The sequence below is a fragment of the Athene cunicularia genome, assembly GCF_003259725.1.
Source record: "Athene cunicularia isolate RWA chromosome 1 unlocalized genomic scaffold, athCun1 chr1_part2, whole genome shotgun sequence".
In the NCBI taxonomy this organism is placed as follows: domain Eukaryota; kingdom Metazoa; phylum Chordata; class Aves; order Strigiformes; family Strigidae; genus Athene; species Athene cunicularia.
Genome location: NW_020799092.1, coordinates 72,313,088 through 72,332,544, shown reverse-complemented (window position 1 = coordinate 72,332,544; position 19,457 = coordinate 72,313,088). Strand labels below are relative to the sequence as shown.

Sequence of the window (19,457 nt, the reverse complement as noted above, 5' to 3'; positions counted from 1 at the left end):
GCAAATAAATGATTTTTTAAATTAATTTGACTCTATATCTCATATATACTAAAGTTATTGAGTTGACAGAATGCTGGAAATAAAATAAATGCTATAAAACTTTTTTTTTAAGTAAAAGCTCAACCCAGAGTTCCATTCATTTTCTTACTGATATACAGCAACCAATACATTAGAAGCATACAGAAACACTAAAAGCACTGAAAAAAACTCATATATATTTTAAATAAATGGCCCTTGAGCATGACACACTGAAACTTGCAAATAGAGAACTATACCCTACATCTGAAGCTATCCAGACCATATATATATATATATTTATATATACATTCTTATGTTTGTATATATGTATATATAGTCTTATTTTTAACACCTCTCTGTTGTCTAACAGATAAAGTAAGAATATTTAAGTTCTGAGCCAAGTGTTTTCTTACTTTATTTAGAGCAAATTTGGTCAAGTTTTGTCCTTAAGAACAGACAGAAGGATGTCAGTTTTACGTAAAATCTTAGTGTATCTGAATGAAGACTGCAGTTCCCCACTGACACACAAACAAATATGAAGTAAAATGTTTGCAGTTCTGTCACAACCACCTAAATGCACTCAGCAGTTTTCCCACAGCTGGAAAATCACATCTATTGGAAGGAAATAAAAAAAAAGTTATCAGAAGGCAATGCACTCGTGACATTATCTAAAATGCTGTGAAAGTTCTATGACTATTAGAAATGCCATGTAGCTGTCTCTTCAAAAGTAACTTCCCTCTATCTTATCCTTAGAAGAGGTGTTGCTATCCTTTGCTTTCTGCAGGCGTCCTGCTGAGCTGTGTGCTTCAAGTGATATCTCATTTTACCCTCCTTATCAGGTCCAGCTGTAACTTTTTAATGGGGCCACAAGCAGCATTAAAGGGGCTGGGTATGTAGTTCTACTCGTTTGCTTTCCTCCAGGAAGAAAAATATCCAGCAAAATAGCAAAACTGATTTTGAGTAAGGAAGTGAGTGTAGGAAAAATTCTGTGCTGATTTTGTATATGATAGCATTCGTTTGCACAGAGTAGATCTGGTAGTGGACTAAAAGAAGCATAGGTAGTGAGACTCAACCGTTTAAAATTTTACATTTCGAAATTTCAACAGATATTCAAAAATCAAAAAGGGGCAGAAACCTAGAGATGAAAATATAAAACTTGAAAATCTGTAAGGTAAGATAGAAAGGAATGACTAAGCAAGAATTTTGATGTCCCTAAAACCATAACAATTATAATTAAATTTCCTCATTCATTTTCTAAAATGTCATTGATAGGAACAGCAAGGTTATATGCAAAACACAGTCTTTAGATACTAGGGCAATGGAAAATATTAGCAACCAATTCCTTTCTATTTTACCTAAGTATGAAAGCAGGCATGTGTCGTTGTTTCTTGCTGGATATTGCTTCAGGAATTTAAAAAAAAAAGAAATCTACCTTTTATTCTTTTGCCCTGATGCAAAATCTGTTCTGATGCTTTGAACAACTTCTACATTGTTCCTAAAAAGAGTCTGCCTTTGGAAAACAACTGAAGATTGCTTTGGTTTGGTTGTGGTTTTCTGTGTGTTTCATTGATGGTATTTGTTTAATTACTATCAGTTTTGTGATCGTCAGTTTTGAACAGCTGCAAGAAGCAAAAACCAATAAGCTTTATATTTGTGGAAAAATTGTTTCTCATTTCTACAGTAACCAGTGCTTTTCAACTAAATGAAAATTTACTAATAAAGATATAAAATCCAATCATCTTCCTATGGCTATGATGATGAAAAGTCACTGGAAGTTGTGGAAAGGAATCAGGATATTTTTGGCTGCAGTGAAATGGGCAGCTAAACTGTGTCAGATTTTCTTGAAATGACTTTGTTTCATTTTGGTTTAATGGTTGTTTGCTTTTCTGTACACGTCTTTCAGTGATAATTCTTGGCATAAATCTTCTAGTTACCTCATGTACATACAATAATTTATGTTCACAAAGCCTTTGAGAGGAAGGTTGCATTATTTCTACTATGTATTTGGCTTACAAAACCAGAAAGCAACCTTCCCTTTATTTTAGATCATGCCAAAAGTGATTTAGTCAAAACCACAAAGAACAGCTATAGAAGAACCCGCTTTACCTGCATTTTAGCTGCTATATCAATTTGCCTTTATTCTGATGGTGAACGGTAGACACAGGAGACAATTATTTATTTATTAGAAAGAAAAAAAAGAGCCTTAAAATGGCACAAATGTGAACTGAAAAGTGAAATGGATTTTATCTGCCTCACAAGGGAGGGAGAAATTGGTCTGGAGATTCATTGCAGAGAAATGAGTGAGTTATTTTGCTGACTGTCAGTGGTAGGTAACAATGTAATTCAATAAGTGAAGGCCAGGTTTGAATAGATAGAAGATTAATCTTCAGCCACTATCTCCTGCGGGATTTTTCTGTGCCAGTATTGATTGCATTTCGGCTCCTGACTTGAGAGAGAAATTGGTTGGAGTTGGATTTTAATTATATTCACATGGTGGATTACTTTCCTTCAAAATATGTTTTGCTACTTTCCTGAAAACAAAGCTTAACTGGGTATTAAAACTCTACCAACCGATGCCACAATCTGTCAGGTTTTTTATAATAATACCGGGCTAAAATAATTATTAAAATCAACAGACGTCTTTTTAATGTTTCCTCTTTTTTTTTTTTTTTTTTTAATTTAGATGTAGGTTACTTGAAATTCATAAATTTGACAAATGAAAGCTAAATAATTTTTACTTTAAATAGAAGGATCCACTACAAACATTGGATGTGTAAGGTCTGGCGCAGTATTAGTCTTGCTGGTCTGGGGGTAGTAGCCCAAGTGAATGCAAAACTAATTTGCCTGTAATGCTTCTGATATTTGCCTGTTGCACGCAGAACTAGTTCAAACACCTTTAGATTTAATAGTAAAGGAACCTATAGAAATTTGACAGGATTTTGTTATTTGGTTTCAGGGGTTTTGGGAGTAGATAGATGCATTGTTTCAATATTGGAGTTGCACATCACAAAATACTCCCAGGAAAAAACAACAGGGATGTAAAAGCTTCTTTGTTACTTCATGTAGTTCTAGTAGATGCACTGCACTTCCTCAGTTAAATTGAGAAGAGTTTTTAGATTCATGTTCTTGTTTTGATGTCATTGAATATTGGCAGGAGGAATAATGGACTGGATCTTTATCACAGTCATTTCTGGGGGGAGCCTGGGTGTGTGTGCTGTTAGAAATGTGGGAAGTAGACTTTGTTTGAAAGTTTTTAAGGCATTCAGGTGGATTATTTAAACCCTTTCAGTTTCAACAAAGTTTAATCCAATTTTGTCAGCAGATTTGAATCTTCTTCCGTATCACATGAGTGATGGGAGAGGATGAAAACTAGTATCCATTATTTGGAATGAAATTGAAATATCAAGCAGAAGAAACATGGTCCTTTTCTGTGCAGATGCTTCAAGAATTTCAATTTAAAAATCTAAATATACCATAGTATGAAAACTTCTGTAACAGACCACCTAGGATGGACCTCATGATTTATTCTTTTACCATTCCTCCCCCTTTTAACTTTCTCTTTTACCATCCACCCTTCCTCTCAGATATTTATTGTGGAAAATTAGTTGGAAGAAATCTTTTGACACCCACTCATTCTGGTGTTTTATAGTAATAATAGGTCTTGATGGTCCCAATCTGAAGTGTTCTGTGAAAGCATTGAGAGTTTGTAGTCATTGGTACTAATTTCAGAAATAAATGTGAGTTTGTTTTTTTTTTTTAAATCAAATTACTTTCAGACAGGAGAGAAATCTTCTCACATGAATGTTTGATTGTTGAGATTGAATTTGCAGAATTAGACAAACTCATTACTCTGAGCAGCATGAAGCCAAAAGATAACTTGTGAATATAACTCCAGAATTTGCTTAATTTATAACATTCCAGTTCTGGGGGGAAAAAAATCTTGTGTGATAACATAGTTTTTTTGTGGGAATTTTTTCTTCTACATGAAAATTGAACCAAATTATATTGTCTGAACCTATCACAATGCTGTGTCATTTCAGATCATAGAATGCATAAACTGCTACTGATCCTGGATTGTTTGCACACTTCAAATTAAGTTGTAATTGTTTGTGGTGGTTTGACCTAGGCTGGCTGCCAGGTGCCCACCAAGCTACTCTATCACTCTCTCTTCTATCACTCCCCCTCCCCAGCAGGACAGATGGGAGAAAATAAGATGACAAAAGACTCATGGGTTGAGATAAAGGCAGTTTAATAATGAGAAGCAAAGGCCACTCATGAAAGCAAAGGAAAATAAAAGGATTTATTAGGATTTATTTTCTACTTCCCATCAGCAGGTGGTGTCCAACCATTTCTTGGGAAGTATGGCCTCAGTACACATAGTGGTTGCTCCAGAATACAAATACCTTAATAATGAATGCCTCTCTCCCCTCCTCCCTTCTCTTAACTTACATTGCTGTGCACGACATCGTATGGTATGGATTATCACCTTGGGTCAGCTGCCCTGGCTACGTCCCCTCCCAGCCAGCTAGCCTTTTGGGGGGGAGCGGGTTTGGAGTGATACCCTTGATGCTGTGCAAGCACTGCTCAGCATTAGCCATAACACTGGTGTGATACAGAGCACAGCACTATGAGGGCTTCTATGGAGAAAATTATTTCAAAACATTTCAGGCTGCTTTGTACAAGTATTTCTGCTTTTCTAATCCACATTCCAAAACTAAAATATTACTGGCTTAGAAGAATCTACATGCAAAAGTATGATATTCAGAAGTCCCCTACCAGCCTCAGAGTATTACAGAGGTCGTTGTGTCCACCAGAACTAATAGTGAAAATAATACCACACACGTGAAAGTAAAATGCAACATGTGGTCTTAGGTGTTATAAGGAGAATAATGTTTTTAGGTAATTCACACATTTTTATCAATTTAGATTATTTAATGATGTGACATACCTGGACTTTACCTGGTAATAGATTTGCTCAAAGAAAAAACATCATCCCTTTGAGTATTAAGAATTATGCTTTCCCTTCTGTCTCATCCAGCAGTGGTGTTAAGATCTAAGTAACAAGTTCAACTTCATAGCATAAGATATAGGAGCTGTGTAGCATAAGTAGTCAAAATTAGCATCCACCTTCTTTTCTTCCAGAAATTTAATAAATTTGTATTGTGAGATCCATCTCACCTAATTCTAGGTGTCTGTGTTGCAGAGTTCTACATCTAGGCTACTTGCCCTAGGGCTATGTTTATAGTCAATGGAAGGTCAGAGGCACTTCGAAGGCATGATTCATGTAATGAGAAAATAGGTGTCTAATTAAGATGAGATGAATTGCACTCTGAAAATGCCCGTTGCTCTTCATTGACTATGAAGGCACCCTGGGGTGATGAGCTCAGCACTGCTATATTGCTGAAATCATTGGATGTCACTGGTTAGATGAGTTCTGCCCTTTGTGTTTCCAAAGGAAACCACCTCCTTGAAACCCATCTGAGACTGCTGCTTACTGCAGGCTACATTTGAACCATTGAACCATTTGAACTACATTTGTTGTTAATTGTCTGTAACCCTGTGATGAAGCAGATGAGGAAACGTTAATTAGATTATGTTGTGGGCAAGTTAAAATTTAGCTGTCTATACTTCGATAGGGGGTAATAGATATGGTGGTAGTGTAGAAATACTCAGCACGCACATGCCTGACTGACCAGACTGGTGCTTCTGTGTTAGCACTATTTTACAAGCATATCACATTTTCAAAAACTGATGACTCTTTAGTATTAAAAATGTCCTTATAATTGCCTACAATTGCTGACCTGAGTAATCATTTGGTGTCGTAGTTGATTCATTATTGATTTAAGTGGCAAACTACTCATGCCATAGGGCCTCCTATTCCAGCTGCAGCTGGGCCACGTGAAGACACTGCCACCTCTCCTTTGGTCTTTGCTACCTTCTTGGTTTCCACACTTCATGTAATTTTTGTAGCTGAGTTTAGAAAAGTCTGTCCTTTTCAATTTTTTTAAAATCTAGTCAAAATAACTGAGTGAATCGGAAGGAATTAACAAGTCGGTATGCAGACAGGTGAGAGAGGATGGGAACCTAAGGCAGGCAGATGGTGGTGAGCACCTCTGTGATTGGGAACCTTTCCACCCAGGCAGCTGTAACCAGGAGAGGACATGAGATTTAATCAAGACTTTTTAAAATAAACCAATGAACAAAACCTGTTTCAATCACAAGTTCTAAGAAGGTTTAATATCCTTTCTTTGTCTGGATGTGCATCACTGTTTCTGAAAAATCTATTTATGAAATGTGTATTAGTGGTGTCATTGTAAGATTTAGTATTTACTATATAATCTACAGAAGGAAAAAATGAGATATACAGTATTTATATTTAAGATTCAGTACAAATTATTGCATGTAATAAAAGGTAATGTATTTGTCTTGCATTATGGGTATAAAAATTCCATGCACTTATGAAATTTAGGTGTGTAAGGTGTTAGGCTGGTATTTTTCTTTTGTAGCTCTTCATTTCACTGAGTTACTGGATAACTCATAATTAAAATAAAGTCTACATTAATATTTCTGGACCTGAAGTAAGTATATTTATACAGAAATACAAAATGTGAGCTATGAAAGAAAGGCTGTGAGTCTTTTATGTAAAAAGAGGCAAATGTGAATGGAATTGTTTTTAGCATACTTTGTAAAATTTTGCTCTTTATATGTCTTCTTTTAAAAAGCCTGAAAAGAATGATACTGAATCTGGCAGCCAGAGAATCAGACCAGTATTTGAAGATGATCCTGTTTTCCGACGACAAACGTCTTACCAACATGCAGCAGTCCACATACCAACAGATATTTATGAAGGCTGTAAGTAGCATGTTGAAAAAATTATCTTATTTTCATACTACGCTTATTATTTGTGTCCTATTCTTAAAACCAACGAACATGCAAACAAAATTTTCATCCCCATTTTTACTACACATTTGCTGTTATTGTCTCTTTTCCTTCTTTCAATAGTATTTCAGACATGTGCTCTATTAGGCCTATGATTCATCTTAGCAATTAGTAGGAGCCATAGTTAAAGAGATCCATTAGATCTGAGTTTCAGAAATGGAACTGGAGGTGAAACAAAACTCTTACATATTCTAATTTTATTATCCATTCTTTCTCTATGCTGTGTTCTAATTTAACACAAACAATTCTTGACAACTCTTCTTTGCATGGTTTTGGCCTCAGGCAGAGATGGTTACTGAAAACATTTTTCAGTATCCTGAAAGCATACCACAGTTCAGGCAAATAACATGCTGTGTGAGATGGTAGTACTTACATTGCATGCAGTGCATTTCCAGAATAGCACTAACAGCCTTTAGCAGACAATTTGAATAAATTCTTTCTAAACTATGTAAAAAGTAATATATATATATATATATATATATATCCATATAGTGAGGATTTTTTAAATGTATTTCAATATTAAGTATTTTTCTTTGAAGATGAAAGTAACTTCCTTTTTCTGTACTCATCAAGAAATCATTATCCAACAAAAAGACATTTCAACATTCAAAATGACTGCATATTTTTAAAAAGGGAAAGAAAAATTAAACAGGATCTGTATTTTTAAGTTATGGTGTTGTTTTGTGTTTGTCTGGTTTTTTGTTTGGGTTTTTTTTTTTTTAATTTATTTTTTTAAATTTAAGGTCCTATTTTCAAGTATGCAGTCTTTCTCTTTCAAAATCTCATCTAGAGGAAAGAGACCCTAATGTGACCCGAGCTCTTTAAAATTCATGGCCACAGTTGTGTGCAGCTTATACAAATGACACAGGGATGAAAATGGAAATGTCAGTATGATGGAGGAAGGAGTCACAGTAGCTTGTATTCTTATACGGTGTGATGGTGTGCTTGACTGGCAGACCTAGAGGATTATTCTGGGATTCTGGCTTTAATAAGTGGTAAAGTGCACCTTAATTGCAGGATTACGGGGAAGAGACAGGCCATTTCCTTTGCTTTTGTTTGGAAAGAAGTGATACTTCACTGTCAAAATGTTATAAAAACTTTCCTCCAATCATTAGGGTATTTGTAAACACCATGTGAAAATTGCTGTAAGATTGTCATCATATGTATGTAAAATGTTTTGTTGTGCTGAATTTAACATTTCAGATAATATTACCTAAAAATCTATGCTAGGTAATGTTACTGTACAGCCTGTTATCCTAAAAAGGAAGCAGGCTACAAATTCCATAGGAAAGATAAAACTTTTCTTTGTTTCTAATAAAATCATAATAACAGACAGAAATGTAAATTTTTTTAGAATGGTAACTGCATGTGCAACTTATATGGTTTGTGAGAAATTCCTGATTCTTTGGGTCTGGCTATCATATTAATTACCAGAGATGTGGAAGCCTTGAAAATTATCAGGAAGACTGTAATTCTGCATCAGCAAAATTATTTGCTTGGGTAGCTGGGTAACTTCTGGTTATAGATGATATTTCAGAGATAACACCTTGAGAACCCCTAAAAATCACAGATTTCGTATCAGTGAACACAAAATCATCAACAGGTTTTATTTCACAGTAGCGAAGTTCATGTGTCATCTGAAATGCAGTGAACAACTGGAATGTAGTTGTTCACCAACAGATCTCCAAAGCTAATTTTCTTTTCACAAGCAATATTATCCACAAGCAATTTTTGTAACTCTAGAAAGACTGATACTGTGTCTTGAACAGTGTTGTCATTTTTCTTCCTGTTCACATGAACTAACCTGTCATTTCTTGATAGAGGTTTCAGTGCCCACTATAGTAGGGAACAGCTGTACAGTTTGAAAATAGTTTGCAATAAATCTGCAATTCCTTGTCTGCATCAGTCTGTTAGTGAACATTTACAAAACAGATAGTACAGAAAATCCTTCTGAGAAACAGTCGATGAAACACACTTTACAACTTTTATTTCTTGGAAGCCAAATTTTTGGACTGAATTACACCTTGGCAAGCAGGTTTCATTTTTCCTCCCTCATAGTATATGTTTTGTATCATGCCAAGAGAAACAAAGAATCGCTCTCTGGATCTCACAGAACAGGTTTCCATGACTCGGTATTTGACTTGCCTACTCTTCCTTGAGATTGGTTTTCACTTCTGTTGCCTGTTACAGTAGCAGGTTGTTGTTTCTAGGGGAGAGGGACAATTACAGTTAGAACCACATGGGTTCCTAAACCTGAATTTTTACTTGGATCTGTTGACAATGTGTGATTATGTTTTGGTTTTTTGTTTGTTTGTTTGTTGTTTTTGTTTGTTTGTTTTTGGTTTTTTATGTGTGAATCTAGGAATTTGAGAATCACTGACTCTTAAGCAATGTTATCCATCACAATCTTTCTTCCCTATTCAAGTGGCATTTTTATTGCAGTTATTATTTATGATTAAATTTTGAATTTATCCCTTTGAAACTGGGAAACTGGTTTAGCCAGTAATTCTTTAATGGTGTACCACCTATTTAAATCTGACAAACTAGTACATACTATTAAATACTATTCTTTGGCTTCCTACATGTAGTGATTTGTTTGTTTTGAAATGAAGCGATGAGCCTTCTTGTGAAGTGTACCCCCTTGTATTTTAGCATAGAAACATCTGATACATCATTACAACATTTCCACTGACTACATCCATGTCATTACTTTGTGGCTTATTTGACTGCAGAAAGAAATATGAAACTTATTTTTGTGTTTCCCTGTATCTGGTGCCAAAATCTAAGTAGGGATGGAGAAAACTTTAGGGAGTTAACTTAGTTGTCTGTTTCAGAGGATTACAGTCCCACCACAGGAGAAGGCAATCTCAATAATATAGACCCAAAGCAGCCTTTTAATTCAGTATTTTTCAAGATTTCAGTATTTTCAAGAGTCCCATTTAGGTTTTGAAATAAAATTAATCTGCTGCTGAAAGCAGAACAGACTCTCAGGTTGTGTTCTACCACGTGCACTGGAAATTAGTAATTCATCTGCCGTTTGTAATAACAGAAGTCTTAATTCTAAATCCCCATTAAATCTGTACCCTGCTTATCCCTAAACAGAATATAGGAACTGCAGGTGAGAGGCAATCCTTGGCACAGGCAAGTGAGGTTAATCTGCCTAGTGGGTATCAATCACCACAGGCTGCCCCGCTGACTGAGATGCATAATGCACAATCTGCTGCAGAGGGTGCTCTAGGTGTAAGTCTGGAACAGTGTTACAGTTTTAGGAAAGGTGTTGGGCAAAGCATATAAACAAGGATTGCTTTTTTTGTGTGTGGTTACTCCTGCTTTACTTTCTCTAAATCAGAAATTGAAATATTGCTTCCACATGTCACTAATTGATTAATCTTGAAGACTTAATTAAAGTGTCAGGTTGACAATTAGGTGTCTTGAACATAATGACATCACTTTAAGTATGTTTGGACAGCTATCAACAAAAAAAAAGAAAGGCTTCCCCTTCTCTGAAGCCATTAAAACAGTTATACATAGAGTTAAAATTAATTGATGGTTCTTGTAGCTTAATAATGATAAAATATGCACACTGTTCATACCTTCCCTGTTTTGGGATGGCAGTCAAAATTCTGCTGCTCCTTAAAATCTTCTAAAATATATATTATTTTTTGATAGAAATTTGGTAGTGGACATCAATTTTACCTCCACAGTAGTGCATCATATATGTAAACATTCAGTTACTGATAAAGTATTTTGACAAGATGTGCTAGGACTGAGGGGCAATCAAAACTTTTAGGGATAATTTTTAAAAAATACTGTTGTGATGCTACAGTGTTTTTTATCTTGTCTGCGATATTTTCTTTTTGACTGGAAAAAAGACTGAGCTTGAAAAGAAGAAATATCTTTTGGGAAGAAACTTAAAAATGCTGGGAAATGAAACACTGGGGGCAAGAATTTTCCCGTCAAAAAAAAAACAAGAAAAGAACTCAAAAAAACCTAGGAAAAAGTGCATTGTCATTTATTCGTGGAAAATCTTATGTATGGATAACAAATAAGATTTATTCAGGAATCAAGATGATAATAAAATGTTGTATAAATATTTTGGCATACTACATCAGCTTTTCTTAAATGTCTGAAAGAGCAATAAAACTTTTCTGGTTTTTATCTTTAGTTTAAATAGCAGTGACAGGCAAGACAGTTTTATTAATAAAATTGCTTAATTTGAATTCTTTTAAGATGAATGTTATTGATATATTTTGGTACAATTGGGAAACTGAAGCTATTCAGAACTATTTTTTTCATGTTTTTTTTCTAAGGGATAAATGAATAGTGCAGTTTTACTATAGCTGAGATTGAAAAATTATTATTTCAAGTCAGTGATTTTTATGTGTGTGTTCACACCTTTAAATTTAGAAACAGAAATCGGATTAGATCATTATGTATGTCTTGTGCAGATGGCATGTGAGATTAAGGTGTTTGTTTTTTTGTTTTTTTTTGTTTTTTTTTTTTAATATTTTCCATGATATTAATCATCAAGTTATTTGTTAAAACATGTAATGGGTGAAGTGGACCTTTAAATGAATTTTCAGTGTCAGCCTGTTTTAAATACCAAACACTGTGGCTTGGGGTAAGTAGAAAGCAAATCTTAGTTGCAGCAAAATCCCTAAATACTGCCTGATAGGTTCAATATTAAACCTGGAAGGAAAATACTGGTGCAGAAGCTTAAGCAATAAACTCTGGGGTCAGTATTGTTTTTATATTCTGACTTTTTTTTTTTTTCCCAAGTATTTTACTAAAGCTCCCCAAATGAAAATATTTGTAAATAAGCAGCAAAAAGAAATGTTTTTTCTAACTTGATGAAAAAGCTTGTTTCTGTCAGAATTTAGAAGGCCAAATGACTTGAACCGTATCCATCATGAGGAGGTACTTGTATTTTGGTCCTGGGATTACATTAGTTTTGTTGGATGGATGGTCTAGCACAGGGGTTCTCAACCTTTCCTTAACCATGGAACTCATTTAAATACCTTTTGTGGCTGCAAACCACCAAGACTTAATTCAAGGTTTAAAGCACTAAACTGTATCAAATATTTATTTCCATTTTCTCATGAAGGGTTTTCAAATTTGGAGAGAAGGGGAAATAAGTTAATCTGTTAATGCACCCACTGTGCGTAATGTGGTGTGTATCCAGAATTATCTTGGATGTTATAGCAGGTCCTGAGATTCCAGTGTCTGTTAGGCTGCTTGACGGAATAACAAATGTTTAAGCTGCGCATACTGCCAAAATCTATTTTGGAGGCCAGATGATTACTGCTGCTCCTCAGATCCCTTTCCATTCCATCTGAAATATTTTCTCTCTTATTCACAGCTTGGAATAACAATTAGTATTGAATCCTCTTGTACCAAACGGGGAAATTTGGCTCTGCAGTAAGATTGCCCATGTCCTTCTGGTAAAAATAGCTAATGGTGGCATTTGCAGTTTGAAATAGACTGGAAAGTGGAACATTGAGTATCAGTGGTTCTTTATTATTTGACATATTAAAAAAAAATAAAATTGACTAAGATCTTGACAGAATGATTGATAATGGTGTGTGGAATTCTTCCTACACAGAAACTGCTACAAAGATTCTTTATGTTATAAATCTGGCTTAATTTTGCAAAATAGTTTGATACGGGGTATATACATTGTCCAAGCTTTGTATTTGTCCTCAAGATACGGAAAATATCACCTCAGTCCTTTGTTCAGCAACATCACCCAAATGTCTGGGTCCATGTGAGGGATGGCAATTGTCTTCTCAGACCTGCTCTACAGTAAGGAAAGACCACCAGGAAGTTGCTTGGGCTTTCTGTAAGCGAAAATTCGCAGCACATATTAGTCTTTTAGTATTCACAGGAATCTATGTGTAATTAGTTCTTCAAAACTGGTTCCTGACTGCTGTAAGGGAGTGTGGGGAGAAATATTTGTTATATTTGCAGGCTCAGAAAGAAAATGTTTAGATGTGTTTCAGTATGTCAAACAAGTAGATATGATGGGTTAAGCTGACTACTAGGAAGACTGCTACATTGCTTAAAGTAATTAATAACTAATGAGAAAATACCAATTTATGTGAAGCACTTCGTGGGAAAAAATAAAAGGTGTTCTGTCTAAACGACCTTAAAACCTACTTTAAATGGAAGTATGTTTAGGTTTAGGCATATTTCTTTGTTACCCCAAGATCCTGTCAATTATTTTTTCCCCTTTCATAAAACAAATTTTCCTTCTTATTTCATACTCAGTTATTATTTTCCATTTCATTATGTTGAGAGGTGGGGTAAAGAAAGGAGGAGGAGAGTGGAAGAGAAGTAGTATGGCGTATTCCCTTTTTTTTGTTCTTTGTACTTGCACAAGCTGCCGCTGAGCTGCTATGCTCTGAGCTGTAAAGTGAACACCCTCTGTGACCTTGTGCAGAGCTGTAGAAGAGCTAACGTGACTCTGCAGGCAACTTCTATCTCCAGCCGTGAGTCTCTGTGGCATCCTGTGGTGGTATATGGGCTGAAAAAGGACATGCATAGCACAAACTTGTGCAAATCCTTAAGGATAAGATGTTTTAAACTCAGTAATATTATAACATATATAAGCATATTATAACTAATAAACACTGCTACGAACAAGTGCCTTTATGCATACATAGCTAACTTCTATACACACAAAATGAATACATTAGAATAAGAAGAGTTTGTGTTTGTTTTTTGCTTGACCCACACAAATTATGAGGAAGAAAAATGAAAATAGAATCTTCAGAATGTCATTTTTTTTTTCACTCTGGAAATATGAAATATTTCATACCGAACCATCGCTCTGCTCATTAAAATTTTTAGAAATTACTTTGTGGTTTGTCTTGGGTTTAATATCTAAATGGTTTAATATACTTATCAACACAGTGCTGAAAGATTTCCCTCTGGAAAGAAAGCTGGTTTTCAGCTTTGTCGTATTAAAAAAAAAAAAAAAAGATTGTAAACCCCATTATTAAATAATTTGTTCTCACACTTCAGAAGTTTTGTATCTCCATCCTGTGATACCACAGCTGCAAATTTTGCTCTGTTGATGGTGCCTAGCTATGAGTTATGATTTTTTTTATCCTCTACTGCCTAAAAATTATATCCCTGTGTTCTTGGATTACAAGACTTACTTGATGAATCCTTATAATTCTGCACTCCAAAAATATTTCATACATTTGATTCTTTCAGAACAAAATGAAATAAAGTTGTTAAATTACATATGTGCAGGAGATAAAAATTAAATTTCAAAGTATTTTGTTAGGAACAAGACTAACCATGGTAGATAATATATTAAAAAGAAAGTAAATATAGGTGTTGTTTGAAGTGTCCCTGTTGATAAATTTAGATTGGTTGTTCAGCAAGACACTGCATGTAAAATTAGTAGTGGGTGAATGGATCAGAATATATCTTCTCTACTATAATTTTAGCGTCTGCATTACCATATTATCCAACTTTGTAGTAATTATTATTTTTAAAGGAGTATCACCTTTACAAATGATATGTTCAGTTTTAGTTTTAAAAGGAGGAAGATAGATAATGAAAGGGAAGTATGGGGAATAATTTTATGTAGTCATATATGTATTTGAATATCCTTAGAGAATGGCTTTTTGTGGATATGTCTAAAAATTAGCCTTTAAAGGTTATAACAACATGCGGAATATAGCTTAAGGACATGGCTACTGTTTCTTTACTTATCACTACCTAACTCACTGATTTGGTTGGTCCATTTCATTCTTTCTGCCATGAGTTCATCTCATGTCATAACTGTTAGGAAGAAATAATTTAATAACAAGGTGTTTCTCTGGCAATACGTAAATCACAGATTTTTTTTCCCATTATTGAAGGGGTATTCTGTGAAGTTTGGACAGTGTAGTTTGAATGTGGCAATTTTACATGTGAGTATTTATCCGTGTATATGTGCATATATGTATGTATAAAGATATTTAATACTACTGAACTACTTTCAGTTCATACTATTTTCAAATGTCCATTTGTGAATAAATTACATTATCTTCTGCATCAATTAATTTGAAATGCAGGTTACGTTACTGCATTCTTATGGTCTTGTGTATTGTACAAATAACTTACTTGCTTCTTTGTGTCCAAAGTTGTTTTACACCAAATTAGATATGATTATTTCTTTCTCTGACACTGGTTCCTCTCAGATTACTATTTCTATCAATAACAGCACATTGGTTTTATTGGTTTTCCATCTTGCCTTCCCTGGGGTCTCTCCATCCTTTAGTCTGTACTTGCCTACTTTCCTTCTTCTTTTGTATGAAGCTCAGCTCTAGAAATCATTTACCTGTCTTACAGTTGAACATGAATTGATTTAGAAATGTCCACCAATGAGTAAAATTCAATTTTTACTTTTAGTGGGTGTCCTTCATAAGCAGAAGATCTCAAAATGCACCTCAGAAAACCTACCCATAAAATAACCATTTATCTTCTCACACCCTTTTCCCTTTCTTTTTGCTGAAGTTTTCATTTACTGCAGGGTAAATGCATGCAAGTGGCCAGCTGCCATTGAGACATTGCTCTGTAGTTGTACAATCGGATGCCAATATAGTCCCTTTGAGTTCCTTTTAAGACTGAAATTTGGATATTTTCTAATTTTTTCTTTTTCTTTCTGAAGACAATTTTGTCTCCTCTTTTCCCTTTTATCTCTGTTTATTCTAATTTTTCATGGGTCTCTTGTCTGCTTATTCCTCTTTTCTACTTCAGTCTGCATTTCCTCATTTTTTTTTCCTCTTTCATGTAGTTTATGAATATCTTTTCTCATTCTATAGTAAGGACTCTGCTTTGTCCTCACAGTCATGTTTTTTTCTAACTTATAAGCATCATATTAACAGCTCGTTCTTTTGATCTTCAGGTTCAGCAAACATCTGCATATCTTCAGTTTGCTGTCTTCTGTCTTCCTTTATCACCTTTAGGATTTCCCTGTTTTCTCTAAGTGCATCTCTAGTAACTTTTGATATCCCACTTGGGTAATATTTCATAAGTAAATTAACTTTTGTCATACTTAAGATAATGGACATCTTGCAGCCTTTGAATCCTGTCCTTTCTCCCTGGAATCACCTCTCCCTTCTTGGCATCTCTTTCAGATTTCTTTAATAACTAATTATTTTTACAGGATATAAATATTTGAAAATATAGAATATTTTAAACCAGTATTCCTTTCTGTCATTTTCTATACAAATATTCATCGATTTTTGCCTCCTCAGGATAAAAATGTACAGGAAAATACCCTGAACATTATCCAGTGGATATTTTTACATGGATTTACACTGTATTTGGAGTTAGTTGAATGAACTTGAATAAGCTATGTATGTGTTAAAGTGCATTTGTGCTTGAAGTATCTGTTTCTTAGCAGAACTTCTAAGCTCAGACAGGACATTTCACTGAGACAGTTACCTGCCCTTTCTATTGGAGCCAGACCCTGGCTGGTGGACCTCCTTCCAAGTAAATGCACAATTTTTCAACCTGTATAAAACCAATTAACCTAAGCATCTGTTTTAAAATGAGATCAGAACTTTTCCATTAATCAACATGATAACGTTAGTTACCTCAAATAAAGAAGGTCACCCATCTCATTGCAAGTCATATTTGAATGATTTTGTATTACACAGTTAGACACACCACTCTTTAAAACAATTATCTACATAACTGTTCATTCTGTAGGAGTATTTCATGGTAAGTTATTTACATTTTTAAACCTTTTGGCCTGTTCCTGTGAAAGGCTGCATGTCGTTGGCATCCCTTTATTTCCAATAGCATTTGAAAGCACTCAGGCCCCTTCAGGTCAGCATCTTACTTTATGATGTGAAGAAAGAATACATAGTTGCTGACCACAGGAAAAAGAATGGGAAAAGGTGGAGAAAACAAATCTAGACCTCGGCCTTCTCAGTTGGCAGCTGAAAATCAAAAGCGCACTTGGATAACTCAGCATGATGGGTGTAGCGAGTGACAGACCATTCAGAGCGGAAGGAAAGATAATGAAATCTTAAATTAGAAAAACTTCCAAAGCAGGCTGACAGAACAGCTCGAAACAATTTTATTTTTTTAATTTTTTTTTTTTTTTAAAAAAAAAAAATAAATAAAAAAAATAAATTTTTTAAAAAAAAAAAAAAAGAAGTCACGTAGAGGCTTGACAAACAGAGAAATAAAGAATTGGATGCAAATAGGCAAGTACATCTTTAGAGCCTCGTAATTTGAACGCTGATACTTTGCCACATGAACTTGGCTCCAGAGATGCCTGAATTGGTGCTAGTTAGCTATGTGAAGGTCCAAAGAGAGTGTAGTGTTCAGTTGCTATCTTCTGTTTTGCATATACCCACCAGGATGTAAACAGATTTTTGTAGCAACTATGCCAGTAACAGATGTTTGCAAAATTTTTTATATTCCTATGGTTCTTTATGGAAGAACAATACTGAAATTCCTTGTTAAAAATTACCAAATTGTGAACCTTTTTCACAGTTAAATCATTTTATTGGGACAGTAGAAAATAAATGATGTAAGAAGGAAGTAGTACAGGGGCTACTGAGCTGGGAGGGTGCCAGAAGATGTTGATTTAGTATTTCCTTGTAATATTTCTTCTGGGGATGAGAGGAGGCTTGGATACTTGGGCTGTTATTTTGCTTTATTTGAAATACAAATCTCAGGAATTAATATTTTACTATGTGTCTGATTGAAGCTTCTACACTGTGTCCTGATCCAATGTCGGGGGTGGTTTCGATATGATCGCAAGAGTGAGATTAAGACACAAATGAGGTCAAATGCCGTATACCCAAAACAGGTTTTTATTATTAAAAAAGAGGGATAGTGATAGGACAGAATGAAAGGAAAAAGCAGAAATAAAGCAAGGATGAGGGATAGGGCTGCAAGAATAGTCACCACCATGGATCCAGCGGCGTCCAGTTGGTACATCAGTCTTCAGTTCTTCGATGGTGGATGTACCCTGAGCAAAATTTTTTGCTGCCTTTATCAGTTCATTGTATCCCCTGATTAGCATATCTGCTCACCTTTAGTATTTTTTTTCTCGGGTCCCACAGGTTTTGTTGCATCTGGCTTCAGGGCAGAAACGTTTTCCTCTTGTCAGTCCGTTAGCAATGCAGGCATGGGGTCTGGCCTGCACACTGGAGCCACAAACGGCTCCTTTGAGGCTTGTCTAAGGAGTCTGACAATGCAACCCCAAAGAAGTGGAGAGTGCATCCTTCAATATACTCCTGCTTCCCTGTGCGACATCCCCCAGACCAATTCACAGGCTGCAGCAGCTTGTCTCGGAGGTTTGCACAGACACAAGCAAGCTTTGAGACAGTCATGTGACATTTCAGTCTCACACACAGTCAGACTGGACACACCAAATACGTATTTTGTACATTGCTTCAGTGTCATTTTGTTGAATTCAAATAGGAGTGCTCTGTTGCTTGGACAACATACTGAATATCAAATACTGCTGGTTTTGTTGCTAATTTGCCAAGGCTCCAAATAAGAACTTGTCTACATTTGGCTCTGAGTTTTACTTTCCATAATTCAGAGGACCTAGGTTTTTACCTTCTGCTTCTGTAGATGAAGATGCTCCAAAATTACCATGTCTGGATGAGACACGTGACGTAGAAATGAATCAGACCTAAGAGATGCAGTGCAGTGGTCCCTGTGACTCTGATAGTGAAAAACTGAAATACAAACTCTAGGAGGATTGTGTTGTATCATTATTTCTCACAAAAAAAAGCCGATCACTTGTTCAGACCTAAATAGTATAATATTCTGGCATCAGTAGTCTTGATACCAACGATGTTTGGTAGAATTTCTTTGTGAATAAGTCTTTTTGCATTTAATAGTTATGCAGAGAAATGCGCTCTGTGGTTATTATGCCTGTGAAACTCTCTCATATCACTATGTGATGACTGAGTTGTGAAATAACATCAACACGTTAGAAAGTTACGATATCTATAGTTGATATTTGTAAAGTACCACTTGATTTGTATACAAATTAATGAGTTTTTACTTATCTAATAATCACAATTAATCTCAGTATTTAGACAATAATTTTCATTAAAATTTGGACTTATAGATTGACTGTGCATTTTAAAATAATACATTCACAGACACAAAGGAAGTAGAGAACACAACTAGTATAAAACTGCAGTCCTGCGAGGTCCTCACCTGCAAATCTTATTTTGTCACTATGTAACACTAAATGTCTCAGACTGTTGCATATCTCACAACACTTTTAGCATGTCTTTACTTATTATTCAGATTCCTAATGAAGTGACATGCATCCTTGCCTTCTTACACAGTATTTGTGTCTTGATCTAAATTTGCATTTTGACAGTATTTTACTCAGCCGTAACTGCAGGTCAAGTGAACAGTTTATATTAACAACACTAAATCTGATTTTGTAAGGAAACCTACAGATGTAGATACAGTGAGGTTATTAATTAGTTCAAACTGCCTTTATCTTGTTGAAA

The 19,457-nt window shown here is 35.0% G+C and overlaps 1 protein-coding gene across 8 annotated transcripts in view; it reads left to right on the top strand.

Annotated features, from left to right (window-relative positions):
* CACNA2D1 (calcium voltage-gated channel auxiliary subunit alpha2delta 1) overlaps positions 1-19,457 on the top strand; it is a 407,675-nt gene that overhangs the window by 219,604 nt on the left and 168,614 nt on the right. For all 8 annotated transcript variants that reach the window (XM_026861982.1, XM_026861990.1, XM_026861975.1 and 5 more), the window contains one exon: positions 6,741-6,870. In XM_026861982.1, coding sequence (XP_026717783.1) covers positions 6,741-6,870 — 130 coding nt within the window. The remainder of the gene's footprint in view (positions 1-6,740; positions 6,871-19,457) is intronic.